The 17,870-nt window shown below is 37.8% G+C and overlaps 2 protein-coding genes across 3 annotated transcripts; one reads left to right on the top strand and one right to left on the bottom strand.

The window, feature by feature from the left end:
* The first annotated feature begins 287 nt into the window (after positions 1-287).
* On the top strand, positions 288-2,661 carry ndufb7 (NADH:ubiquinone oxidoreductase subunit B7). The gene is made up of 3 exons (XM_041982255.1): positions 288-553; positions 1,498-1,666; positions 2,295-2,661. Exons 1-3 carry the CDS (start codon positions 442-444, stop codon positions 2,374-2,376), a joined length of 363 nt encoding a protein of 120 aa, XP_041838189.1. The 5' UTR covers positions 288-441; the 3' UTR covers positions 2,377-2,661.
* On the bottom strand, positions 2,660-16,694 carry tecrb (trans-2,3-enoyl-CoA reductase b). 2 transcript variants are annotated; one of them, XM_041982206.1, is made up of 12 exons: positions 16,580-16,694; positions 10,439-10,489; positions 7,795-7,846; positions 7,635-7,679; positions 7,455-7,558; positions 5,934-6,049; positions 5,173-5,278; positions 4,962-5,034; positions 4,828-4,871; positions 4,230-4,287; positions 3,823-3,911; positions 2,660-3,314 (listed from the first exon to the last, which is right to left on the bottom strand). In XM_041982206.1, the coding sequence occupies exons 1-12, from the start codon at positions 16,592-16,594 to the stop codon at positions 3,141-3,143; spliced, it is 927 nt and encodes a 308-aa protein (XP_041838140.1). In that variant the 5' UTR covers positions 16,595-16,694; the 3' UTR covers positions 2,660-3,140. The 2 variants fall into 2 exon arrangements, with proteins under 2 accessions (XP_041838140.1, XP_041838139.1); XM_041982205.1 differs by lacking the exon at positions 16,580-16,694 and having other exon boundaries at positions 10,439-12,543.
* Positions 16,695-17,870: the final 1,176 nt, after the last annotated feature.

The following is a 17,870-nucleotide window of genomic DNA, read 5'->3' as shown; positions in this document are numbered from 1 at the left end:
GTCTGTTGTCTAGGGTAGGTTTATGTTACATGTTAAAATGGGTCAAATTTAACCCTAACAATTTATAATGGTTGAGGTGTTTCCTTTCCATACTATAAATTGGCACAGAACACAAATACAAAAGATTACTTAAATGTTTCATCATTGAAGGTCATTTAAACTTCTAACGTCTTTAAATTTGGTTTAAAAATATATATACATATATATATATATGTATATATATATATAAATCTAATCTCCAGGGCAGAGGCGGCAGTGTTCCACTGAAGTACAGCTCGGATGTTTGTTTCCGGTTTCAGGCGGAAGTGAAAGAAGGGGGACTGTGGAGGTGACCGAATGGCAGAGCGTAGAATTATTCTGTAAACATTTTGTTAGAGACAAACACACCCAGAGAGCACATTTTAATTTTTTTGCTAACTGCGTGTAAATATCGTCGGTGCTATGGGAGCTCACCTCGTCAGGCGGTATGTCACCGAAACGGACACCGAACCGGACCCAGCGAAGAAATTTGAGTTCGACCCCCAGTTTGGCTTCGATGAGAGGAAAGAAAGAGGTTGGTGTGCAGCTACTAGTTCGGGTTAATTTATAATTACACTCTGCACGATTTAAACTTTTACGCAGACAAACACGTGCTGGTTTAGCGCTTCAATCAAAGGTTGTATCGTGAACGAAATGGTTAGCTTAGCAGCTAACAGAGCACTGAGATGTCAATTATTATTATTGTTGTTGTTGTTGTTATTATATTTTAAGTCATAAAGATACATGTATATGGTCCAAATGACAATGAGAACCACAATGAGATGTCAAGTGGCGCGTTTAGACACAATAAAGAGGTGCAGATTAACCAAAATTAAATGTAAATGAGAACACAGAATATGACATCAATTTTAAAATGTCCGTCAGAAATGCTAACTAACCAAAAATACATAAAAATGAGACACAGAACAAACATAGATGCATAATTAAATGGCTTTTAAATTAGTGTGAAACAATAAAAATGAGACACAAACACAACCATAAAGAGGTGCAAAGTGACCTGAAATCAACACAGACTCGTTCAAGATATTTGCAAGATAAAATCTGAGACATTTTGTTGTAGGCGTGTGTTCTGGGACCTGTCCTTTATTGAATAGAAATCAGCTCTCTGAAACCATTCAAAGATTTAGGAAGACAACTTACTGTTGTGTCACTAACAATAACATATGTTTACATTTTTTATTATTATGTTCTTATTCTGTTTCAGATAGAGTACTGGTATTTATTATTATGTTGGACTGAATGATATTAGGGTCAGTCAAGCCAATGTATAAAAGCTCTTCTTTTTCTAAAAAAGTAAACAAAAAAAGAAAAGAAAATGTCCGTCAAGTGTGTTTGCTCATAAATTAGTATTGAGTATAAAATAAAATTGGGAAAAAAAATTAAAAATTCTTCTTTATTCAAGATTCATAATGCAGAACTTGACTTGATGATGACTGAAAACCTGTATCCCTTCATCAGAAATGGTGGCGACCCAGGAGCAGATGAACTTGGCCCAGCTGCCTGTGGAGCAGAGGGACTACTGTGCCCATTACCTTATAAAACTAATGAAGTGTAAGAGGGACAACTGGCCCAACTTCCTGGCTTGTAAGCACGAGAGGCATGACTGGGACTACTGTGAACACCAGGAGTAAGTATTTCACAGTTGGATAGTCTTTTTCTATGTTGGATTTTATTTGTTTTTATAGGAAGAGTGGTGATTTGAGCAGACACAATTAATTGGTTTAGAAGAGATAGAGATGAAGTGTTTATTCCCTACAAACTATTTTCCCCTTTGTTGGGTTTACCACTAAAATTGTGGATACATAGCAAATGTAAGTTGATACCTCGTCACATCAAGTTTATTTATCGCGCTATGAAATTATATACATTTACTCATGTTTCACATTTGTCTTGAAGTTTTACAAAACTAAACATAATCCATTAAGTAGCTGTGCTAGAGCTTATAAGCATGTAAGACTTCCTCAATAGATGGTGTTGTCTAATTGATGTGTAATTTAGATATTTAAGAAATTTTAAAGGAAAAAAAAAAACAAACAGTGCTTGGTATCATTCCTCTTAGTCAGAGCTGCAGGTTTTAAACCAAGATGGCTTGAGTGCAGTCGTTTTAACTTGTAGTGGTACTTGAGCTCATTCAGGAGTCTCAACCTGATCAGTTAAAACTTGTCAATGTTGATGCTCCAATAAAATGTCGTTGTACTTATGACAATAAATTTTGAAATCAAGTGATAAAATATTTTTGTGTTTCTTGCTCGCAGCTATGTGATGCGTATGAAGGAGTACGAGAGGGAGAGGAGGCTCCAGCTGAGGAAGAAGAGAATCGAGGCTCAGGCCGCATGATCGATAGATCCCGATTCTGCGTCTTTGTATATACCCGCTGTTGTTCCTATTAAACAATATTGTTTCAGCTCTACAACCAATAATGTTGTTTTTGTGCAAAGGTAAACTGCACTGCTCTGCAGACATCACAAGAATGTAAAATCAAGTTCATAATGTGTCCTCTGTCCCTGCTTTAAGACAACTCTTGACTGTACTGATGATTGGTTAACATTTTATAAAAACTTGTAGGCAAAACATATAAACACAGAGCAGTTTGTTAGGAATTTACTGGCAAGACAAAACAACAGTTTGGTTTATTTTATTTTTTAATAAATTATTCAGACAAAAATGAAATTGTCACATTTTCAGATTTTAGAGTTATGGACATTAAAATTAAGTAGACATATTGAATGTCTCCAGGTGCAGATTAAACCCCTGAAACAGCATGATGAAGTTACAGAAGAGAAGACGTTACACTGTGTTTAACATCCAGTATACATCAGGTAGTTTTGAGGAGAAAAAGTGCTCTGAGATATAACACACAAGTCAATTTACCAAGCAGAAAATGTTTGTCTGCTGTACAAAAGAAAAAAAAAAAAAAAAGTCTAGTGACGTTTTTACTCAACACAGCAGGGACTGAAAGCAGGAAGGGAAACATTTGTCTTCAAGGAAAGAAGCAACAGGCTGAGATTCTATCAGTCTAAGAAGTCCCTGTTTAGATTTTGGGGGAAGGAAAGGAGGGCACCCTCGGATTAGAATCAGGCGATGGGAAGCGGCTCATGAGTCTACAGAATGAAGGGCAAGATGGGCGAACGGAGAGGAGGGTAATCGCGGAACTCCTTCAGGTAGCTGCGGTGCTTCCCTTTGGCCCAAACAGTCATCTGGATGAAACCCACCAAAGTGAAGAAGGCCACCGGCAGACATTGGGTCATCAGAGTGAAACCAAGCCAGGAGCCCAGCTGTAGGGGGAAGAAATGCAACATTACAATAACTTTTTTTGATAAATCATCATCCTTATAGAGTAGGTATTTAACTTAACAGTAAGCAGTAAATTAAGACTTCATATGCTGATGGTTTTACGCAGATATGGCAGCCTTTGAAAGCACTGGAAGATTAGGCAACAGAAACCTAAAAGTTTCTATCCACTGGGATTTTAACGCGTCCACAAAACGCCATATGTTTTTGACTTAAATTATTTTTAGGTGTTGTTTACTTCAATAGTCTTGCAAACATTGCAATAAAAGGACAATGATGTGTTGTCCGGAGTAAATAAACTTCAAAGACTTGAGTGCTCTCTAGGCACCAAAGTATTGACTAGAAATAAAAACAAAAACTTCATGGTCAGCTTGTTGAATCTGAGACAAGCATAGATCATTCCTAATGATCTTCATGGCAGAAATGAACAACGTCATCCTTAACAAGGAACACTTCACCAACATTTGTTAGATACTAAATACAGCGTGTTACCTCGTATGTGTAGTTGGGACAGGAGACCAGCAGGAAGATCCAGGTGAAGGGGTTCTTGGTTGGATAGGGAATCTTCCTGGTCTTGGAGCCTGGATGCAGGCAGTAAAACAAAGGAAATGAGAAAGCTGAAACATCTTTAAATCAATCAAGTTTTTAGTTTTAACTTTTGCCGTGAAATTACAGACTTTAAAGAACTTTGTTGCTTGTTAGAAATATTCACATGGAGGAGGGATGTGAAATGACATCTTAAATACATGGACTGAAAAAGAACTAGAAAATATTTTATTAAATAAAATTAAATGCTTTGAGTTTTTGTTACAAATGAACGGAAATTATTTAAACAGACAACTGTGCAACTAAATATTCTGCGTTTTTGAGTGATGGATGGATGTGATGGGTGTGTTTACCTGGTGGACGGAGGTTCCGGAGAGCAATGTGGATGGAGAAGTTGCCAATCTGACAGAACTAAGACAGACAAGAAATTCAATACCAAATGAGTGCACGTAGAGCTAAAGCAGATAAATTGTCGCCAAATCTTTTGTACATCCAACTACATTCCCAATTTAGATATTTAGATGCTCGTTTTGGCTTAATAATTACCAAAAAATTCTTATCATATATATATCTAATACACACACATATTTTTTTAAATTAACAATTTGTATTTCATTCTTAAAAAGAACTTTAAAAAAAACAATCAATACAACATTTTCTAACACCTAAATGAAAAGGAGCAAAAATCTTATATAATCTGCCCCTCTTTCACAAAATAATTCAACCAATAAGAAGTCTCATTTCTGTAACAATAAAAATTTAACCAGAACAGCTGCAGGCCAACATGCGGCTGATTTCTAACACATACTTCACATTTTACACTTTATTTATTATCTAACAAATTAACTATGTAAATGTATTAACTGTATTAAATGTATGTTTTTTTTTATTTCAAATGTCCAATTAAATGCCACACAAGAAAACAACCGAAGTGATCAGAAATGTTCTTACCAAGAACACGATGAGAGCCAGTCTGATCTGTTGTTCCCCATAGACTGCAGGAGACACATTCAAAATGGACTTAGTGACAAGTTGGCATGTGCAAGTGTTTAAAAGAAGATCATGCAGTTTGCTCGCATACTCACTGGGTGGTGTGTACAACGGGTGATTGATGTAATAAGCCATCCACGCCGCAAAGCCCCAGTAGTAGGTACAGTTCTGAAACAGAGACTTTGTCATTCAGAGCTCCATGTGGTGGCAGAAAACTTTTCCACATACAGAACAATTTTCACTTCTCACTTTGTTTAATTCAGACATATGGCTGTGGGGAGACAGGACAGAGTTAACGTGAATCACCTTAAAGATGTTCCGTAACGGCATCGTCCCATGAGAGAAGCGATGGACAAACAGCGTCTCCAGCAGCCTCTTAACGTAGTGGAAAGAGTGACACATACAGGCGAGACTGGAAACAAACACACACAAACAAGAACAATTCTTCATTAATCCCTGAAAGAGAAATTGGTTTTTTGCATTGATGAAGCACTAATTATCTTTTCCAAGAGCTCAGTCTGCAAAGGATTTATAAGTAATTTCTATGTTTTCTAGTTTGTTTTAACCTGGCAAAGAGGGGAATGTATCAATGTAAGAAAATCTAACTAATCATGGGTAGTATGTAAATGTTGGATTGAGCTGACAACCTGACACTTGAGCCACAGATGTCCATGATATGGAAGAAAAAGTATTAGTGTGAAGGTAACAGCATCCCCTTAAAGATTACAGTTTGTTATGTGGGACAATAGTCAGGGCTTCTTTCTAGCTGGACACCACAAGTTCCTGTAATTTTGCCGTCGCTGTTAAGCTCCCAAAAATCACAGTTAAAAAAAAAAAAAAAAAATCCAATAAACACGTCAGTCTTTTCAATGGCAAAGGAAAGCTGGAGGGGAAATGAGGCAGCAACAAGCTGTATCATGTAGACAAGAGGGCAGGAACTTATCCATGCTGGGAACCCAACTCTATTCAATCCATCAGAGCGATATATTCCCCAAAAATGCTCTCACTCGGGAGACAAAAGTCTACCTGCCTCTGTAAGGTTAGATGCGGTAAATAGAGATACTCACTGTACAACCCAGTGTTTACTGGTGGTGAAGTCATATTTGGGCGCGTAGATGAAGGGAACTCTGAAGTAGAACATCAGATAGATGACTAGAGGCCCGGTATATTCTGTAAGAAAAACCTGAAAACAAGAACAGGATGAGTTAATCCAGGAGACTCTGGCCTTTCTAAACAAAAATTTGTATTTTTTGTAAATGCAACTCTTTATGCTTATTGGCTAACCCTGATGTAAGCAGTGTTTTGTCACTGAAAACAAACTTCGTGGACAACTCCAGGAATAGTAAGAATTTCTGCTTTTCCACTTCACATTGTGCACTGTTATGGTGCTGATACTATGCCAACAGAAATTATTCATCTTTGCAAAATGCAGTTATTTTTTGACAGGTTACAGGATCATGCAGTCAGGGTGCAGGAATGAGAACAAGCCCCAAGTGTTGGAAGGTTTGGATGAGGCCTGATCAGACTTGTAGTAGCTGTGAGAAATGAACTGCTTGTTGCTGCAGACAAGTGTCTTTGAGTGAGCTGCATTGCCTGCACATTTTAGATAAATCATAAACTCGTAAATACAGACTAGCTCATTAACAAGCAAAACTGCAGCTGGGTGAGGAGTTCAATTTAAACGAAGCAAGGGACATGTAAAACGAAAGAAATGTGGCTGGATGGTGTAAAGAATGACGAAACAAAACAAGGCAGGGGAGAAAGTGAATGACAAAAGATGAAAGCTAAAAAACTAGAGTTTGCACAAATGCAAACACTAAACTTAGAAAATTGAGATCATAATTCTGACGAGGGCTGTGCAGGCACATGATTATTTGTCAAATAAATGAGGAGTTAGGTTGGACTATTTAGTTAAGATTATTGTACTGCCGTCTGTTCAAACAGACCAAGATGTTAGGCAGCCAAAGTTCTTATTGTTACAATAATATTTAAAAAAATCTATTTAAGTTTAAACTGATCATTTCAAATATATTAAGAACAAAAGTTACTTTGTTCTTCGATGGAAAAAAATAATGTTTCAGTTGCAGTTTAACTGGCTTATTTTCCCATTAAAAAAAAAAAAGTTGTCTAGTGGCTGTTAGAATATAATATCGGGTGGTGATCAAAAACATTCATTTAGAGCTCTGGAAGTATCACTTTTCTCTGTTGTAAATATAGTTACTTGTCTGGTTATGTTATGTGTTTTTGTGTATAAAGAGAGTTCATTTATTGGCAGGAAGTTATTTGGATGGGATTTTTTTGAGAGCAACAGGGGAAATCTTCAAAAATATCCATGTTCTTGTAGACTAAACCTCAATTAAACAATTCCCTACAAAGGCAAAGCAACTTTAACTGACCCCTGTGCAGCATTTTAACCTGAAGGTCACTGGGACTCTTCTACACACACACACACACACTACCTTTGTATACAGAGGGACATCTCAAAGTAGCTGTGCTTGATTCCACTTGCACTCTCATGTGTCTGAGCTGGTCAGGGCTGTTGAACCTGATTGTACCCCAGTCTGGGTGTGTCTGTGCTGTGTACTCACTGTGACCCAGCTGATCTGAGCTCCCAGATCTCTGAAGTAGAAAGTTGCTGTTGTTCCCACAGGAAGGTGTTGCAGAACATCTTCATCTTTCAGAGACTTCCCCTCTGAAACACATACGTTACTTAGTTCCTAGATTTACATTAAATAGTGAGCAGAATATAAAGGTTGAGGCTGACATACTGGGGTCAAGTCGAATGGACTGTCTGGCTGGGTACCACTGAGGATCTGAAACAGATAAACACCACACAGCCATCTCAACACAGGACATCAATCTCTGTTCAGCTACAAGATTCCTTTGATCTTAAGTCAGACTTATTGAGGTTGCAGATAGATGACTCACGGCTCTTGTGGAACATAGATTTGATCTCCCCGATAGTGGCATTCGGCTCGACCTAGAAATAACACCACAGTACATAAGAGGGGGGACGTGTCCACACACAAAGCAACAGATATAACAATCCTGTTTTCCATTCTTAATGGCAATCAGAGGTAAATTTAGCTCTGGCTGTGTCCACACACCCCATGGATGTTGGCATTTTAACAGCTGGTGTTTGAGTTTTAAACAGCCCAGACACACATGCGCACAGTCATAATACACATCCTTGTTCATGGCTGCCAGTAATGGCCTGGCTACTTATTCAAAACATGACAACAAAGCACACACAAGGAGCACAACAAGGCAAATACAGACTTACACAGTTGACATAAGATACAGAGAAAAACCCCAGAGCTGAGGTTTGGTCAGGTTACTGAAATTGGCGTTATAAGCCCCTTTATCCAATCAAATATTTTGTTTATTTTATTTTAGATTAATGTAACTTACAACTTGCACTGCTACATGATTTGCCTCTGATGTGAATGACCATGCAACATGGTTTGAGTTTAGAAGTATCAACAAAATAATGTATAGAAATGAACAGGTTTCAGTCTGATTGTTCCTTTTCTCATGTAAGCACTGGGAGGATATCTGGAGAATTAGCTTGGGACTTTGTCCACAGCTTGTCCAATCACACATAAACTGAAAGACGTGATGCTGCTGGGATCTGCGAGTACAGTGAAAAAGTGTCAAACTATCTCCAACTTCTTTATATTTAGCTTTGGCTGTAATATTTTAATGCAGTTTTATTAATTGAATGGTTCATAGGTCAGAGTTACATCAATTAAAAAAAGAAAAAACAAGATAAAAATGCTCTCCTCTCAAAATGGTTGGATATAAGAACTGGACTGAAATAAGTGAATAAGCAAAGTCCAAATAAAACCTTTTAAAGACCACCAGAGAGGTTGGACAGCTATTGTCAAGAATGTTTTAAGCGATTACAGACATGTCTGGCACTGAGGAAGGAAAATACAAATATATAAAGGTGCTGAACAGTTTGGAAAATAGTATGAAAGCTGTACTAACTGCACGTAATTATGAAATGATTGTGTTACAGGTTTCATTCAGTGCACACTAAACGTAAAACACCATGTGGCACGAAGTTGTTGATATGGCTCCTGTTCATGTCCCCAGAGAACGGTATGGTATTTTCAGCAGGATGACATCACTGAAGTCACCCCCACCCCTACACCAATACACACTGACCCAAGACTTGAGTTTAATTCTAACGCCGCCTATCAGTTTAGCTGTTAACCTAATTTAAAAAGCCGCTTTCCCAAAGGGCTCTCTGATCAGATCCAAATCTGCATCTGTCATATCTTTGAAACTGCCTCTCCAGAGGTGATAAGACTGCTCATGTTATCACCATGGAAACTCTTCTAAGCTGACAACAGGATATAATCCAGTAAGGATGGCACCTTATACACCGTAGTCCTGAGGAGCAGCCTTTAATCAGTCAAGTCTGCCCTGGATGACAGCAGCATCAATGTGGCTGATGGAACTCTATCCACCAACAGGCCTCGCACCAACAATACGATAAACCCTCCTAATCGACAGCAGTAACGTACAGCCTGAGGACTAAAATTAAATCTGTCTAGTATCCTGACAAAGTACAGGCCAAGTACTAATTACTGTAAATATAAAACAATAGGCCTCCACCAATCAAAATAAACACAGCTGTCCTGTCTGCAAATGCAAGGTAAGTCCATCAGTTAACATCACACCAGCTGAAAGTTCTGTTAGTTCACAGCTTAAAACTTGGCTCGACAAATTCTTAATGTTCTAATCTATCTAATAAAAGTTAATAAAATCAGAAAATGTACAGTAAAGTCTTGTACCCAGTGATAAAAATGTGCCTGAAGTGCAAATAGGTCTGACTGGTTTTGCTCTCATTGTGACAGATACAACCCAAGACTTGAATACGGCCTGCATAATAGAACAAAACTCCCTACTTCGTTAAACTTTTCATTAGAGCAAAATTTTATTTATTCATTTGTTTATTGTAAACTATCTAACTAAACATGACACAAACTGCAAGGATACTCAAATCAGTTAAAGAACCACTTCAAGAAACCTCTGTACCGGGGTAGATGTATTATTCATTCATACTTGAATTTCACTATGTTTTCAGTAAATTCAAATGAACTTTTTCAAACGTGCAAATCTGCATCTTTTCCTTTGGACTGAAATATGTAACAATTGATGCCCAAAATCAACACTTTAATCATTAACCTGCATTTGTTTCTACATTTGGCTTTACCCAGCAGAGCTGTCACATGTATGAAAGACACTGCAGCGTGTGCCTCTTTGACAGTTGCATTCAAAGACTAAAACCCACTGACAACTAGCAAAGACTATAGCTCCAGCGGCTCGCCAATATTCTTAGACTACACAGACTTTTTGCTAGTTTAAGACTAGACGTGTGTTGCATTTTATTAACAGATAGACACAAAGCTCAGGCACAAGGATGAGGATATTTCCAGAGTCAGCTATAAAAAAATAAAAGACTTGCAGGAAAGCGCTTGTGATCAAAGCAAAATTCAACTTGCATCAGTATGAAAACAGTTGAGCAAATGAATGAACAATACAAACAAGAGCAAGTTCTTACCTTGTCCAGGAAGCAGAGCTTGTCCTTGGTCTTGGCATCCAGTATCTCCACCTCGAAGAAGACAACAGCTTTTTTAGCTTTTTTGGCAGGCTTACGTTTGGCCGGGGCTTGGCCCGGCACTGGCGCACCTACCGCCCCTGCATTATTTGTTTTTTTACCAGTGGTGGCCTCTAACGCTAAGGCATCCATGTCCCTGGATCTCCTCCTGCCCTCAATTTATTCTCCTCTCCCCTCAGTCCTCCAGTGACTTTCGACCTCTCAACGATTGGATCTTAGGTCCAAGCAAAGCCAGAGAGGAGAGGGGCAGCACTCGCCTGCAGAAATAAATCTGCCTCTCCTCTTCTGTCCCTCCCTCTCCGTCCTCCTCTGTCATTCAACTCTCCCTCCCTTTCCGCCCATCTCTCATTCCCTCACTTCTGGTGCACCGCTTTATTTAACTGCTAGATGACCCTTGCAGCACAAACACATGCCACATGTGTGTGAACAGTTGCATCTGTAGGAATGTCCCCCAATGCCAAACTGTCATCTGAGAGTATGTTTAATGAAACTAACATGCAGCACAGAAGGATGCAGCTTCTTTTCAGAAATGCGGTGACTGGGTTTCGAAATACAACTTGTTCCTATAAACAGACAACTGATGACCCCTAACACTCCCGAAACCCCTGCTAAGTGGGAGGATGATATCAAACAGCACCCCCTTTTGCTAGTTTGACCCTGTCGTCTTCTCCACAGCTAATTATAAACATCTCATGCTAGCCCTGCATGACTGGCCCTCTCCTAGCAGACCCCACACACATCTATGTGGTGATGTCATGGCTTCCCTGTTGCTCATGCTATGCTAATATTCGATCAGTGACCGAATACAATCCATATGTCGATCTCTAAACCCCGAAGCACATGAATGCACTGGCTTGGTGTCTGACAAACACAGTCCAAATGGCTTTCACAGTATGTTGAGCCTTAAAAGTAGATTGGACGACCAGATCTCCCAGGCACAGGAATGCAGAACTGCCTTTTTCTGCCACCCCAGAGTGATAATACTCCAGATTCTGAGGGATTAGTGGGGGCAATCCCTTCAGTGAAGCCCAGCCCACCCCATCACACTCCTAAGACGAAGAAAAAGGATACAGTTTCCAAAGTGAATGAATGACATACAGCCACAAGTGGCAACAGGAAAGTTAAGGTCACCTACTCAATCAAAAGGATTAGATCATATGGATATAAAGTCAAAACTTAAGCAGGTATCGATTAAACATTTCCTGCTGTAAAATGTATTTGTCTAAACATCTACAGTACCAGTCAAAAGTCTGGACACACTTATCCATTGAATCCAATGTGTAAACATGTCCAAAGTTTTAACTGGGAATGTATGTTAGACCGGGGTATAATTTTCATGTTTTTTGAGACTTGGTGGTCCTCAGAAATTGTGTTGGACAAAAACAAAAAACCTCTACTTTTAAGAAAAAAGGCTTAGTACAAAAACCCAGTTTTCTTTATTTCTGATGCCATCTTCATCATTATTGTAACCTAAATCTTTTAAGCTATTTGCCTCCCTGGTTAGCATGCAAATAAAACAGTCACGTAAATATAAAACAAGCAGGACATACGACACCACAGCTGAGGCTTCTGGGGAAAAGTCTCATCCCTCCCGGCTAGTCTATATAAAACCTCTGGCAGTGACAGTCCACGTTGGTATTACACTTCGTAGAGAGGGTGAAGCACGGGGAACAGAGCTTAAATTGCTGCAGCGGAGTGTAAATGTACGACTTGATTTATAGCTTTGCTGGCTTGGCTTGTAATTCTGATTTCAAGGTAAGAATTCACATTTATACATGTTTGACAGATAAACCTAGAAATAATGTTTTCTCAGATGAACAAAGGAAGCCACTGTGAAACTGCAGACGTCATCAAAAGCTATTAGGTGTTTGATTTCCCTTAAAAACTTTAAGAAATCCGCTTTTAGTTTAATGTGTTTCTTATACCTGCAGTGAAGCATGATGTAGTGTAAAGCCTAGTAACATGTATTTAAATATTTTAGCAAATCATTAGCCATGTTTACATGGACATAAGTATTTTGAATAAAAGTCTGATTAGAATAAATATGCTGTATGTAAACACATCAATCTGAAGAGTCTGAACCGATCATACTCATTCAGAACAAATTTTTATTCTGATTGAGAAGACTGGGTTGTGCAGATTGTTCCGATCGGCGTGCATGAAAACACAAATATTCCAAAATTTCGATAGAAATTATCCTAAATACTGTGAATGCCTGTTATGTTAGCCATACTTTAATGTCATGTAATACCACACGTTACACACACAAAAAAAAAGAGCTAGTGGAAGACATGATGGGTCAAAACCAGAACTGGTTGGTAAGCATTACAAATATGTTGCATGAGATTTTGAAATTATTATTAAGGGGGGAGAAACTTAAATTGGTGATGCTACAATAAATATGTAGATGCAGTGGTGTTTGTTTACATCAGATATCGCCGCTGCTTCTGCTGCTGCCACTTCTGGAAAGTCAGTCAATTCTGTGCATGTCAGAATTATTTATTCCATGCAAACATGTCATTTTTGTACATGCACATCATGATCTGAACAACCTTTTTCGGGGTTAATGTAAACTGGATATGTCTGACTGGAACTGGAACCTGGCTGAATAAATTTCGTACAGTTAAACACGGTTCGTTACTGTAACCCTGTGTTCAACTGGAAATGTTGGAACTGAGAATTCAATATTTGTTTAATCTGCTCTAACTTTACTGGATTTTTGCGTACATATAAATGTTTTGGTTTTATTCTTGTGTTATAACTTGCATTTAAGGATGCAGCGACAAACTTCTTTTCAAACGTGTTATTGATGCATGAGAAATTTTCACCATAGAATTATTTCTGTTTGTAATAAGATGCTTCCTATACCCTTTAAAGATCATGGCCATTTTGTATTGGTTATTGGCCAGAGATTGACAGTTTTTCACAATCTCATCTTGAGTAAGATCATTAAATTCTTGAACCATTTGCTTAAACCGTTTTTCGTAGTCACAAATCATTACTTCTGAACTCTGCCTCTCTAAGATTTACTTTCTTATGCCCAATTATGTTCCTAAACCACTACAAGTTAACATGATTATTTGTAAGATGTTCCACGCTGTTTTCTTTCCCCAACACACATTTACTTATAGCATAAGTCTATTGTTAATGTATCAACTTTTCTTGCAAAATGGTTTCCAGCATCAAATTCAAAATGAGCATTTAATCTAAAAATTAAATAAGTCTTTATTCCACAGTTAACACAGCTGATGTCTCTTTGTACAACTTTTAATTATATAAAATATTTCAACTGACTGTATATCACTACATTCTTTGATTAAATTCTTTATATCGGCCTTAAAAAAAAAAAAAACAGGCTACTGCTAGGCTGTACGGCCATTATTTTGAGCATGCAGGCGCGCTTTTATCCTACATATCATGGATCATCATTTAGTTATATCAATGTGTGAGGAATTTGTTTTTATTAGTATTTTATAAATTAGATCTTGCAAACTATGTTTTAGAAAACAGATTCAGTTAAATTGCAATAACGGCCAAAAGTGTCCATAACAAACAAACACTGTGGACACCAACCAACCAAGTAAAGCGATTAATCAATATTTGAATTAAAACGGTTTTTAAATCAAATGAGTTAAAGTGATATGAAACAGAACCTCTAAAAGTATTGATACATGCAAAAATGTTAATATTTTGTTCACATATCTTTGGTTAAAATTGATGTTAATGACAATGTCAAGAAAAGTAAAAGCACAAATTCTTAAAATAATACAAGTCTGTTTGAAGTTCAGAAGTGTATAAATAGGATTTTTGCCTCCTAAAAATAACTACCATTGACTCCGATCATCCAGAGAGTGAGTTTTTCCAAATTAGTTTATCGCAGTTGCGTCAGATACAGTTTTGAGACATTCACGTAGCAGTTAATTTGTTGACTCTGTGGAGCTCAGATGGCTGATCTATAAGAATCCTTCTTTTTTCTTATATATGCAGTTTTTGCAAAGCCCAGAGCTGTGCTTGGACTCATCTTCTTGCTGCATAATCAACGTGGAACCTATCAGTAAAAAAGGTTCCTGAAATCATACCATAACACTGCAAGATAGTGTTATCATGTTGGAGAGACAAGGACTGTCAAGGATTTTGTAAAGATCAATGACTTGCATGAAATGTAACATAGCTGATCCTTGGAACAGTGCATAACCTGCATGCTTCATGGTGGGAGTTACAAACTGAGTGAACAATGAGTTAAGGTTTGGAGTTAAGAAATCCTCCTTATATCAGTTCCCCCCCGCCCCCCAACCTTTCAACGGTCTGTCCACAAAACTCAATTGCAGCCATCCTCAGTCCAATATGAATGGTTCTTGACCCATTTTAGTCTCTTCTTGTTTTGGTGGTTTCTTTATAGAAACTGCCCTGCAAGCTTACAACCTGAAGACATCTCCAAACAGTTGATGCAAACACCAAATTAAATTTAGCTGACAATCAATTAAGCATCTGTCATTTAGATTAAAAACAATGAGAAACTTATCCTTTTCAAACTGTTATCCAGTGACTCCCAATGTTGGGAAAGTTGGTGTGACTAGATGAAGTCAGGATGAGTTTGTATCTTTTAATATACTGAGTTTTTTTTTTTTCATTTATTTAACAATATGGCATTAAAGTTAGTATTTTAGAATAATTTTGAATGTCCTGTGCAAAAAAGTGCTTTGTGCTTACTGTTTTATTGCAGTGGTTCCCAACTTATTTCACTTGGGGTCCCCCTTCATGTAAATACTAAAAAGCCATGGAGCCCCTGCCCCAAGCTGACACCATGCTTGGTTTTATGCTTTCAAAAGTGAGAAGCTCACCATAAGTAATGTATTCTGGCCGAGTTCCATCATTTGATAAAGCCAAAGTTAAATTAACAACATTTAGCCTTACTTTTTGTTCTTAAAATAGTGACATTAACAACAATGGCTCTAAGTGTTCAAAGCCTCAGGAACCCCCTGGGTTATTTGAGAGACCCCCTTGGGGGTCCCAACCCCCAGGTTGGGAACCATTGTTTTATGGGATGGCAGAACATGAAAGCAGTAATATCTGCTTAACCCGTAGGTTTCTGAATAAAATCTAGACAACTCTGAAGAGTAATATTTCATCTTGTAGAGAAACATTCCTTGACAGTACTTGATATTCCTATATTTGGAGTTAGTGTACAAGTTTAAGGTTATCTGTTTAATTACATCTAGAGCAGTATATGTCTTGTATTTGATACATTTATGTGAACACTTATTTATTGTTCTTCTCTTTGTAGGTGTCAAAAGCCAAATGTTTTGACAGAAAGTGGGGGGGCAGAGGAACCACTGGTTCTATCAGTTTCTGTCAGACTGCTTCAAATCCTGTCTGATGGGTTTAAGGTGCTTATGAAACTGTGAACTACTGTAATCCTGAAGGCTCTGTAAGGTCTACATGTGAAGTATGGAAGAAAATGTTTATATTGGTGGTAAAATAATTTTTTTTTTTTTTTTTTAAAAAAGAAAATAAAAAGAAAGAAACATCGTTGAGAACAGTCGAACATGGATGTGTCTGAGGTAACGATATTGTCTTTATATGTATCTAGCTTCCGAACTCAGCGCCCATTTAATTTAGACAAAATTTTAAACTATATTTCACAGCCAATCTGGATTTAATTTAGAAAAAAGCCAAGATTGCGCCCTTGACAGTTCACCTACAATATTGAGCAACAACTAGATAAGACGCACCATGAGTCATTCCAGCTATAGATGGCGATGGTGCCTGCACAGTCTCTGTTTTTTAGCTGAGAGCATCACTTTAAACAGAGAATTTAACAAATACGAAACACGGGTGTAACTCGTTATAACTTTGAGCAAAAAAAAATATATATTTGGTACAGTTCAAGCCGCGAATTTTACCACAGCAGGCCTAATTATCTGGTCGCATAGTAAGCAGTCCGAATTAGCCTGTGTTCCTCAGTACTCACAATTACAGCTCTGAAAGAAACGGAGTTTCCTCCAGCAGAAACCAGTCCCTAACTGCTTTGGTCGTTTCACTTCTCAAACGATGGTTTTAAAAAATTGAATGGACACTACTTACCTCGTAGTGCTTCATCTTGGCAGTTAGCACCTCTTCCTTAATAACTTAGATGAGTGATGGGACCGTTTCCAATCAGCGGAGGAATACACAGCAGCCGAAGACGTTGTAGGTGGACACCACGCGATCATAGCAACCTATCAACAGCGTTATTAGTCAGGAGAACACGCCTACACCAGTGCCATTTAATATGATTGGAGCACTGTGGTCCACACTATCAACAACTTAGCCAATACGATTTGAGCAGATGGACGGATGAATGTTTGCACCATAGATGTATGGTTTGTTCATATAGTTACTTTTTCGATTTCGATTATATTGTTTAAGATATATTTAAATAGTCCTAACTGTTTATATGCTTAAGAAACATAACGATATAAAGCTATTACACGTTTAAATGTCTCGTCTCGGTGTATTAAAGATAATCCAAGAATGTATGACTTCCGAACATATAACTGAAAAGGTTACAAAAGCAAATTTAATGTTTTGATGCTATATAATATTAATGTGACTTTTTTTCTTGGGTTTATTTGTTTACTTGGCTCCATATTAAAGGTAAGACCATACACTGATGCTGGCTGCTCATATTACTTTTACATAGTTAGTGCTGCTTTAAGGAGCGATACCTGGAAGTAGGAGTAAAACTTTATATTATAATTATTATTATTTTAATAAAAGGAGCTACACCTAGAGACACCCCCTGTTTTTACATTAAAATGAATGTGGAGACAAATAAAATAGAGAGGGTATGGTTTGTAACTGTTTCACAATTTCAAACAAACTGCCCACCGTGTGTTGTGATAGTGGAGCTTGAATATAATGTGAGTGGTGCCTAAGCTGCTCAACTATAAACTTGAAAAGATAACAGTTATGGCATGCCTGTACAACATGTTGCATAGCATTTAGTCTTGCTTTTTGTGTTGAATTCCAGTTCATGAAGCTTAATTTAATTAAAGGTGACAGTCGCTGTATCTCGTGTATCTTCTTCCATCCTGATAATAGATATGTACAATGGCTTTATTGAAAAAGAAAGTTCAAGCCTTCACGAGGACAGAATACCACAGAGATATCCCAGTTCACCAGTCAGTCTGGTGCAGGGAATTTAGTAGTCCTCCACTGGGGCCTAACATCCCAGCCTAACAAAAGATCCTGCCAACTATTCAAGGGTTTTGTGAGGGGATTCGGTCTGTCTATTTATCATTTGACCTCTAAAAGTAAAGTATTTAGAATATCTTAAAATGGGTTTTCTTTTTCATGACATTTGCTATGATTATAAGCCACATTACGGGTTGGC

This window comes from Melanotaenia boesemani, chromosome 4 (genome assembly GCF_017639745.1).
Source record: "Melanotaenia boesemani isolate fMelBoe1 chromosome 4, fMelBoe1.pri, whole genome shotgun sequence".
Lineage (NCBI taxonomy): Eukaryota > Metazoa > Chordata > Actinopteri > Atheriniformes > Melanotaeniidae > Melanotaenia > Melanotaenia boesemani.
This window is presented reverse-complemented; position numbering and strand designations above follow the sequence as displayed.

Coding starts and splice junctions, on each gene's coding strand:
- ndufb7 (XM_041982255.1), top strand. CDS start 442: ATGGGAGCTCACCTCGTCAGGCGGTATGTCACCGAAACGGACACCGAA. Junction 554..1,497: donor CGATGAGAGGAAAGAAAGAG/GTTGGTGTGCAG, acceptor TCCCTTCATCAG/AAATGGTGGCGACCCAGGAG. Junction 1,667..2,294: donor GACTACTGTGAACACCAGGA/GTAAGTATTTCA, acceptor TCTTGCTCGCAG/CTATGTGATGCGTATGAAGG.
- tecrb (XM_041982205.1), bottom strand. CDS start 10,627: ATGGATGCCTTAGCGTTAGAGGCCACCACTGGTAAAAAAACAAATAAT. Junction 5,279..5,933: donor AGTAAACACTGGGTTGTACA/GTGAGTATCTCT, acceptor GTTTGTTTCCAG/TCTCGCCTGTATGTGTCACT. Junction 4,872..4,961: donor CCCGTTGTACACACCACCCA/GTGAGTATGCGA, acceptor TGTCTCCTGCAG/TCTATGGGGAACAACAGATC.